Here is a 10,972-nt window from a genome sequence, read left to right as displayed (position 1 = left end):
TAAACGAATGACAACTCACATGGCCTGTTTAGTGAATTATATTCGCACCAACATGTCAACCTTTGCACCAAGGAAAACCTCTTAGATACAACTGTACCTAGGATTCCACTCAATCAAAGAACTAACTACAAGCAATAATAAATATTAAACTCGAGTAAATTTTCCGAGACCATTTGTAGGACGATACACTCGTCACAAGCCTCTGCTCCAACTCCCTAGTTGGCCGTTCTTCAATGAGCGAATTCTTTACTGATCACCATATATATACTTTCGTTGTAGCTTAAATTGTGCAGTTACAACACGTTGGCTTGAATCGTGTTCAAGATTCTTCACATGAACAAACTCTTAAATCACAGCCAAGAACCTCTTAGGCTATTTCTACCCATTTTGTTTCAGTTTATTCGTTGATTGTGTGTGTTGATGGGAGGGAGTGGGCAAATGCTTTGGTAGAGAAGGAGTTCTCTTAGTTCCTTGTTTGTCAAAGAAAGTTACTTTCTTAGCCTAGTTTGTTTTTAGAAGTATTATTATGTTCTTATCTACTGTTTAGTTAGTTTCGCATCCTACCTTTGAATTTTCCATCATGAACTTCTTCTTCTTCTTCTTTTTTTGGGGGGAGGGGGGGAGTCAACATACCCCCCTCAAACTACAACCTAATTGACAATGTCTCCCCAAATTGACAATCGTACCTAGGATTCCACTCAATCAAAGAACTAACTACAAGCAATAATAAATATTAAACTCGAGTAAATTTACCGAGACCATTTGTAGGACGATACACTCGTCACAAGCCTCTGCTCCAACTCCCTAGTTGGTCGTTCTTCAATGAGCGAATTCTTTACTGATCACCATATATATACTTTCGTTGTAGCTTAAATTGTGCAGTTACAACACGTTGGCTTGAATCGTGTTCAAGATTCTTCACATGAACAAACTCTTAAATCACAGCCAAGAACCTCTTAGGCTATTTCTACCCATTTTGTTTTAGTTTATTCATTGATTGTGTGTGTTGATGGGAGGGAGTGGGCGAATGCTTTGGTAGAGAAGGAGTTCTCTTAGTTCCTTGTTTGTCAAAGAAAGTTACTTTCTTCGCCTAGTTTGTTTTTAGAAGTATTATTATGTTCTTATCTACTGTTTAGTTAGTTTCGCATCCTACCTTTGAATTTTCCATCATGAACTTCTTCTTCTTTTTTTGGGGGGAGGGGGGGAGTCAACATACCCCCCTCAAACTACAACCTAATTGACAATGTCCCCCCAAATTGACAACCGTACCTAGGATTTCACTCAATCAAAGAACTAACTACAAGCAATAATAAATATTAAACTCGAGTAAATTTACCGAGACCATTTGTAGGACGATACACTCGTCACAAGCCTCTGCTCCAACTCCCTAGTTGGCCGTTCTTCAATGAGCGAATTCTTTACTGATCACCATATATATACTTTCGTTGTAGCTTAAATTGTGCAGTTACAACACGTTGGCTTGAATCGTGTTCAAGATTCTTCACATGAACAAACTCTTAAATCACAGCCAAGAACCTCTTAGGCTATTTCTACCCATTTTGTTTTAGTTTATTCATTGATTGTGTGTGTTGATGGGAGGGAGTGGGCGAATGCTTTGGTAGAGAAGGAGTTCTCTTAGTTCCTTGTTTGTCAAAGAAAGTTACTTTCTTAGCCTAGTTTGTTTTTAGAAGTATTATTATGTTCTTATCTACTGTTTAGTTAGTTTCGCATCCTACCTTTGAATTTTCCATCATGAACTTCTTCTTCTTCTTCTTTTTTTGGGGGGAGGGGGGGAGTCAACATACCCCCCTCAAACTATAACCTAATTGACAATGTCCCCCCAAATTACCAAAACATTGTCAATGTCCCCCCAATGATGAAACTACCATTGGTAAAATAAAAACAAAAAATACTAAAACTTCTAAAAAAAACCTAAAACTGAAAAAAAAAAAGAAAAAAAAATAATAATAATAATAATAAAAAAAAAATAAATAAATAAATCCAAGGGGTTGCCTGATTTAAATTTTTTTTTAAAAAAAAAATCTATATCATTTTCATAAGAAAAAAATTCCAAATTTTTACTTTTTTAAATAAAAATTTCCATTTAAAAAAAATAATAAAATTTTGGTTTAAAAAAAATATAAAAAAAATCTTTTTTAATTAAAATTTTCGTTTTAAAAATAATAATTTTTTTTCGAATTTATTGGGGCATTTTTGTCTTATTGAGAAATATATGTGGGCATTTTTATTTTTTTATTTTTTATAAAAATTGAAAATTTTCATTTAAAAAAAAATAAAAAGTTTCGTTAAAAAAAAAAAGAAGTTTTTTAAAACAAAATATAAAAAAATAAAAAAATTTAAATGAAAATTACCTTTTAAAAAAAATTCGTTTTTTAAAAAAATAAATTTTATTTTTAAATTAAAATTTTTCATTTTTTTTTAAAATCAATTTTTTTTTTTTTTTTGAATTTATAGGGATATTTTTGTCTTATTGAAAAATCTATATGGGCATTTTTGTCCGATTGCTAGTCTTGGGGGTTAGACATTGATAATATTTTAGTAGTAGTTTAGGAGGGACATTGTTATATAAAAAAAAAAAAAAAAATCTTTTTTAATTAAAATTTTTGTTTTAAAAATAAATAATTAATTTTTTTTCGAATTTATTGGGGCATTTTTGTCTTATTTAGAAATATATGTGGGCATTTTTATATATGTATTTTTTTTATAAAAATTGAAATTTTTCGTTTTAAAAAAATAAAAAGTTTTGTTAAAAAATAGTTTTTTTAAAACAAAATATAAAAAATAATTTTTTTAAATGAAAATTCCCGTTTAAAAAAAAATCGCTTTTAAAATAAATAAATTTTATTTTTAAATTAAAAATTTTCATTTAAAAAAAAAATCAATTTTTTTTTTTTCAATTTATAGGGGTATTTTTGTCTTATTAAAAAATTTATATGGGCATTTTTGTCCAATTGCTAGTCTTGGGGGTTAGACATTGATAGAATTTTAGTAGTAGTTAAAGAGGGACATTGTTAATATGGTGGTAGTTTGAGGGGGTGTGGATTTTACCCTATTTTTTATTTAAAAATTTAGTAAGTGACACATTATCATATTGGTTTGTGCATCACTTGTTGAAGGCCCATGAGCCTGTAAATAGATCCATCAACATCAACACCATAGGAACAATTGAGAAACACTTTCAAACCTTTGAAACATTTTGGGTCAAAGAAAAATGTTCTTCTTGTAGAATTTGAGTCCGACCACTTTTATAGAGTTAGTCCAAACTATATATTACAAATAATTGCTCTACAATACCTTATAGTCTAGATGGGGCAAGTCAAAGCAAATTTGTTTTCAGCACTGAAACTTCGGTTTTGCCAACCACATAAGGCTCGAATATCAATCCAATTTGATTTTGATTTAATTCCCTTCTTTTTTCTAATTATAATATAAATTATTATGAAATTCACCAACATTTATCACTTAACAAGTAGAATGTTCATGTTGACAAAATTAAACCGGACACACCATTTATGAGAAAAAAATTTATGACGGAAAACTCCTCTAAAGTAAGGTCATTTCGTGTCCTCATTTTTATTGGGCAAACCACCAAAACCGTTCAAAGCGTCTTATCCATACGGATTGCATAAGATTTTAGCTTTGCCTGTGAGCCAAAGCCCTTTATTACTTGAGCTAACCCTTTGAATTAGTGATGCAGCTAGCCCTTCACCAGCTGAAAAGGCAAAATAAATGTAGATCGACTTAATTAATTTACACATCTACATGTTCATATTACTTATGTTCATGTTGCACGCTGACAAAGTTTGTTTGGATGAAATGAAAGGTGTGACAATTATAAACGTGTGAACATCTAATCGAGTCCTCTAATTCACACTCTTTGTCGTCCATGTACACATGCTACCAACCAAATGGGAAAAGGTTTAAGTGAAGAAGACAATATAAAAGAAAGTAGCATCACAGAATTGGCTTTAAAGAAGGAGACAAAGCAAAAACAAAAAAACAAAAAGCAATTTCTAGATGCTTTTCTCTTCGAACTTGGTCTTAAGGAAATGAAAACATATGGAATTAGACATAGACTGAGACTTTAAGAAGTTAATCTAGAAAACATCTTACACCAAAACCTATGCATGTCTCACATAAAGATCCCTATCAAATCTCGACAACAAGACTACAAAAGAATTTTGGATCCTTTTACATATGGAGAATATATAGAATGGGATGATAAAATAGTGACTCTTGATTCTTCATTAAGCTTTGTTAGAATATATTATTTCCTTTATTAGAATATTTTATATTTCCGTTATTTAATTTGTAATGTAGAGTTTATTTCTTTCCTTATGTATTTTAGGGTTTAATTTGGGTTTCTTGGTCACTACTCATTGTCTCTCTATAAATAGAGAGTTATATAATATTGATTGATACAGTGAATATACAAGATGTAGCCCATATGTCTCTATCCGCTTCCGCTTTCTTTTCTTTTTCTTTTATTTTAGTATTTTATATTTTATATATATTTCAACATGGTATCAAAGCTTATATATTTTAACATGGTATCAGAGCCATGTTTCTGTTTCTGTGGCTTTCAATAAAAGTCTTATGACGTTTCTATGGTGTTTTCTAGCATTCTCTTCTGATGATCTCTTAATTTTGTTGTGATCCACGGCTTTATTTATTGGCGAATCTTGGCACAATGCGGTTTTGACCCTTCACGGGAATTTTAACGACTAGTTTTCGTTCTCCGGCCTCATTGTCAGTTACGGCTTGGCCCTTCACCGGATTCTTTTAGTGGCTTGTCTCCGTTCTCCGGTATTTCTCCAGCCGTCACTTTCAGCCTTTCTCGTCTTTGTTATTGGCGAACCCTGGCACAATGTGGTTTGGCCCTTCAAGGGATTTAATGACTAGTTTTCGTTCTTCGACCGTCATTGTCAGTTGCGGCTTGGCCCTTAACCGAATTCTTTTAGCAGCTTGTCTCTGTTCTCCGGTATTTCTCCGGCCGTCACTTTCAGCCTTTCTTGCCAGCATTGTCTTGATCCAACCATCAACTTCAGATGCCTTCAATTTATTCTCTTTTCCAAACTCAAGCTTACACCTTGAGTTTGAGGGGGGATGTTAGAATATATTATTTCCTTTATTAGAATATTTTATATTTCCGTTATTTAATTTGTAATGTAGGGTTTATTTCTTTCCTTATGTATTTTAGGGTTTAATTTGAGTTTCTTGGTCACTACTCATTGTCTCTCTATAAATAAAGAGTTATATAATATTGATTGATACAGTGAATATACAAGATGTAGCTCATATGCCTCTATCCGCTTCCGCTTTCTTTTCTTTTTCTTTTATTTTAGTATTTTATATTTTATATATATTTCAACATGGTATCAAAGCTTATATATTTTAATAAGCTTATCGTCTATATAGGAAATTTAGATAGATTTTTGGACGTACCTTTAACACAAGGGATAAGACTAAGTCCAGTTCATAGTAAAATGTGCGGTTTAAACAAGAAATTACTTGGCTTTAGATTATAGGCCTTTAAGCATTGTTTGATGTATTTATTTATTTTCTTTCTTTTTTCTTTTTTCCTTGTTCTTGTTTTTGCTTAATTTGTTCTTTTGGGCAGTGAGGTGGGATTGAAGTCAAGCTCAATGATGGTCACTGCCCCACAATTTTCATATTTTATTTTAAGTAGCTTTACATTTAATTTTGAGCTCTCGATCATGTTAGAGATTCAGGATATCAGATAGATATATATATTATCACCATCATTCATGGCATTCTTTTTGGTTTGTGTGAGATTTAGAGAGAGAAATAATGGAAAGCAAATGAGAATCAAGATTCTTTAGATTTGGCTTTTTATCTTTTTTACTTTGTAATCACAACCCAAAGTGTGTTCTTCTAACTACCATCTTTGAACTCGTCAAAATTCTTCATTTGGAACTTTTTTCTTCACCTTTTTGGTGTTATATATAAGTATGGTTATTTTAATTAATTTTCTATTTCTCTCTTTGGGCACTGATATGATGCAGCATTGTCCATGCATGGTGTCTTAGTTTTCCCCAACTTAATTTTATTGTATTGTATCCTTTTGTTTCTTCTCCTTTTCATATATATATATGTCGCTGGCTTTTCTTGGTCGTCAATGAAGGTAATTTTCAAAACTTCAAGCGTACGTCGAAGGATCCACCGAAAGGGGATCTCTAAATAGACAAAAACACTCCCTAATAACTACAATTAACGATGATTTGAGATTTGATAAGTGGGCTAGTACTTGAGTTTTGGTTTTAAAGCTGAGTTTTCCGAAGAACTTATTCGTATAGTTGACCGCTTGTTGGTAGTAAAAGCAAAAAGACCTATAAAGACAAGAAACAAACATGAGTGACTCGTCGGTGGTGTTAGTGAAGAGCTATAGGTCTTCAAGGTCTAGTCCTTAGCGTGATCGGGTGAGGTGCCCTATCGATCAAGGTCTTAAGACCCCATAAGTGGCATGACCGAACGAACGAGGAGCCCGGTTGGGAGGGTACAGAGCATGGTCTTGGTTGCCATGGGAGTGTATCGATTAAGGTCTCTGAGGCATGCATTCTCGGTGGTGTGACCGACGTTTCACTGGGGTCTGTTTTGTGTCTTTACATGTCTTTTACTTGGACTACTGGCGTTTGGTCAACTCTACAAACATGTTGTTGCCTCTTCTTGGTCATCAATGATGGAATTTTCCAAAACTTCATGCGTACGTTGAAGGATCCACCGAAAGGAGTTCTCCAAATAGACAAACATTCCCTAATAACTACAAAGATGGTGGGAATACTTGATAAGTGGGCTAGTGCTTAAGTTCGGTTTACAAGCAAGTTTTCCAGGGAATGTGAATTCAATATTACGAATTAAGATGCTTCTAAGCTTTTCTTTTTCTTTTTCTTTTTTTTTTTTTCAGAATTTTCTACACGTTTTCTCGATCAACCACGGCGTTGTCCCTATGTTTTTGCGAGTCAAAAGGGTCGCTTCCCGTGGGCTCATGCCCTTGTCACAAAGCCGAAAAGACCAACCCACTCATGGGTGTGGAACCATGACTGCCATCCACTTGTCACTATTTGAATACTACTAGACACACCACACACCAATTTAGGATCAAAATTCCTCAATAAAGCTGACTTTTCCTTTCCATATAACTCATCAAGAACTTGAATGCCCCCGTAGGACCCCCTCCCCTCCCGTCCCCTCCCTGAGGCTGGGACACCCTGCCCTAAACCTGAGAAGAGACAAGGGCTCCAAATATGACAAGATATTGATACTCACAAGCCCCTGTGCTTTCCTTTTTGACTAGTTCATACTTCATATACCCTACCACCCTCTCAATCTGCAAATCTGAACATATAATTAAGGCCATATTAATTTTTCACAAAAAGTAAAACAAGATTTGAATGCTCCCATCAGGCATCAGGCATCAGTTATATATATATATCCCCCGGTGAAACGCAAGGGGCTAACCGGCGGCAACCACTTCTTTGAAAGAACCCATGAGGCAGAAACTGTTTTATTAAAACAAAAAACACACGCCCTTAGTGGCGCAATCGCTCAGCCGTCTAGCCGTGGCGATAAATCAAATTCCTAGTTAACGTTTTCTCGGAATTCCTTTGTATCGAAGACAACATTGACGGGCCCTAGTGGGGCTTTCGTTTCAATGTAAAAATGGTCAATGTACAACCGTCCAAGAAGCCATCTTTTGTCATCTTTTTCAGTTTGAAGACATTAAAACCGTTCTCCCTCACCGAAAACGCCAACAATCTCTTTGACTATGTTATTAATTATATGATTCAATAGTCGATCCAATATGCAAATTATGTTGAAAATTATAAGTTTCGAGATGTATATATGGTTAACGTCCAAATCTTAGTTCTGCACTTTGGATTTTGTACCGATTAACTGTCCCTTTGCAGGCCGGGGGGTAATAACTAATAATAGACACTCGAGTGCTTCCAAAAAGTAAATTGGATAAATTCAAAGCAGAAAAAAAATAAAAAATTAGGCAAACTCCTAAAAAAACAAAACCCTATAAAACCTCGACCTCCATCACCCTTCTTGAATCCCCCTTCTCCCCATCTCCTTCCCTCTCTCTCTCTCTCTCTCTCTCTAAGACATTTGTTTACAGCACGCTAAAATGTGTCGTCTAACTTCTTCTCCCTCCGACGAAGCCAATTCAAACCACCCTTTCCTTCTGCCAATCAAAGAAGCAGAGCAGCACAAGATGCTTACAACCCAATTGATTTCCAAGCAAGAACCAAAGCAAACATACAGAACAGAGAAAACCCATCTTTCCTTGGCTCTCAAAGAAGCCATTTCCATTGCCAAAATAGCTCTCCCCATGATACTTACAGGCCTTCTGCTTTATTCCCGCTCAATGATCTCCATGCTCTTCCTCGGCCGCCTCGGTGATCTCGCGCTAGCCGGCGGTTCACTCGCCGTCGGCTTTGCGAACATCACCGGCTATTCTATTCTCTCCGGCCTCGCCATGGGGATGGAGCCGATTTGCGGCCAAGCTTTTGGTGCCAAAAAACACACCCTCCTCGGCCTCTCCCTGCAGAGAACAATCCTTCTGCTCTTTTTTACTTCAATACCAATTTCTCTGCTCTGGCTAAACATGAAGAAAATGCTTCTCTTTTGCGGCCAAGATGAAGCTATAGCAACAGAAGCACAATCATATCTTCTCTATTCTCTCCCGGACCTCTTTGCTCAATCGCTTTTACACCCATTGCGCATCTATCTCCGAACGCAATCAATTACTCTGCCTCTAACATTTTGCGCCACTCTTTCAATTTTCCTTCACATACCCATCAACTACCTTCTTGTTTCGCACCTTAATTTAGGAGTCAAAGGGGTTGCTCTTAGCGGCGTTTGGACTAATTTTAACCTTGTCGGCTCTCTAATCCTCTACATCCTCATCTCCGGCCTCCACAGGAAAACCTGGGGAGGCTTCTCTGCAGAGTGCTTTAAAGAATGGAAATCTTTACTAAATTTGGCAATTCCGAGCTGCATTTCAGTCTGCCTCGAGTGGTGGTGGTACGAGATAATGATTTTGCTATGTGGGTTGTTGTTGAATCCCAGAGCAACCGTGGCTTCCATGGGCATTCTAATCCAAACGACGGCGCTTATCTATATATTCCCGTCATCGCTTAGCTTTAGCGTATCCACGAGAGTTGGGAATGAAATCGGCGCAAACCAGCCCAGAAAAGCGAAGCTGGCGGCCATTGTAGGAATTTCCTGCAGCTTCGTATTGGGGTTTTCGGCATTAGTGTTCGCAGTGATGGTGAGGAAGAGTTGGGCTACCATGTTCACCAAAGACACAGAGATTATAAAGTTGACATCACTGGTTTTGCCGATAATTGGGTTTTGCGAGCTCGGAAACTGCCCGCAAACGACGGGCTGCGGGGTCCTGAGAGGGACGGCGAGGCCCAAGGTTGGTGCACGTATAAACCTGGGAAGCTTCTACCTTGTGGGAATGCCGGTGGCGGTCGGAGCGGCGTTTTACGCCGAGCTCGACTTCCCGGGGTTGTGGTTGGGGCTTTTGGCGGCGCAGGGCTGGTGCGCGTTGACCATGATGGTGGTGTTGGGTCTGACCGATTGGGAGTTGGAAGCCAAGAGAGCCAAGGAGCTGACCGGAGCTGCCCCTGTCGATGAAAGCCTAGAGGTTGAGGAAAAGAAGCAAGTCAAAGCTGAAATCATGGAAGATTTTTTAAATTTATCGGGGGATTTACATCAAGCTAATAACTCACCCGTTTAATTTTTAGTTTTTTTTTTTTTTTTAAGTGATTTACTGATTACTATCCTAGGCTGTACGTGGGGAAAGTACTGAGGAAGAGAGAGAGAGAGACGATGAGAATTTTGTATGGGCCTTGATTTCTGGCGGAAGTTGCTGCTGTTTCCAATGAAATTCACTCAGACCCAGCCAGTCTGGAAAACATTGGAAGGAGCACATGCAATCCCCTCGAGGAGATCAATTCTATGATATCTACTCTATTGAGAATTTTTTGTATTATAAACAAATTAGTACAAGACTTTATTCAACAATTTCAGGGTCTCATAATTATTCTGGTTTTTGCTTCTCAATTTTGGTTTAGGTAATAAAAGATATGCTTGTTAAATAAACAAAGTAAAATAAGTGCATCATCCAAGCATAATCAATCCAATCGTAAATGGGGAATAGTAGAGTACTAACTATAACATATTCACAATCACTCAACTTATAAGCAAGTTAAGTTTAACGTATACAATTTAAAATTATATTTATTGTAATGCCCCCAAATTAAAAATAATTTGGAGTGTTACCTTCAACTTCTCTACATGGAAAGTAAACCTCATTCACAACATCAACACACACAATAACATTACAATTATACAATCAGCGCGCTAAGTAACATTAATAGAAAATGTTTTTAGTAACTAAATAAGCCTCTTGAAGACTGCGAGATTCTTTAATATACATGGACCTTCTGTCTCGACTATAACGCTAGCTAATCTGTCAAACACTCATAGCGCAAAGTAACATTAATAGAAAATGCTTGTATTAACTAAATAAGTCTCTTGAAGACTGCGAGATTCGTCAATAGACATGAACCTCTTGTCTCGACTATAACGCCAGCTAATCTGTCAAACATAAAAATCTTACAAGTGGAAAACATATAAGTTTACGACTTAATATGTACAACCAACAACAATAAACAACCCATGCGGTGAGCACATTTTGTGACAGTTATGGAAAATGCATGTTTCCAAATATGCATGCAATGGTCTTTAAGGGGTAACTCAACTGGCTGGGGACCATGCCTCATAAAGTGGTGGTCTCTAGTTTGAATCCTCACCCTCCCTCTTGTGTGGACATGTAAAAAAAAAAATGCATAAAATATTAAAATGTGTTTATTAGATCATTAAGCAGTGACTTGAATAAAGTTTAAATAAAGTATTA

General features: G+C 36.2%; 1 protein-coding gene across 1 annotated transcript; it reads left to right on the top strand.

Moving 5' to 3' along the window:
* Positions 1-8,127: 8,127 nt before the first annotated feature.
* On the top strand, positions 8,128-9,990 carry LOC132182623 (MATE efflux family protein). The gene has a single exon (XM_059595925.2). The coding sequence runs from the start codon at positions 8,171-8,173 to the stop codon at positions 9,788-9,790; it is 1,620 nt and encodes a 539-aa protein (XP_059451908.2). The 5' UTR covers positions 8,128-8,170; the 3' UTR covers positions 9,791-9,990.
* Positions 9,991-10,972: the final 982 nt, after the last annotated feature.

Source organism: Corylus avellana, chromosome 5 (assembly GCF_965113065.1).
Source record: "Corylus avellana chromosome 5, dhCorAvel1.hap1.2, whole genome shotgun sequence".
NCBI classification, from domain to species: Eukaryota; Viridiplantae; Streptophyta; class Magnoliopsida; order Fagales; family Betulaceae; genus Corylus; species Corylus avellana.
Note: the sequence above shows the minus strand (reverse complement) of the source record. Positions and strands in the feature narration are given on the sequence as shown.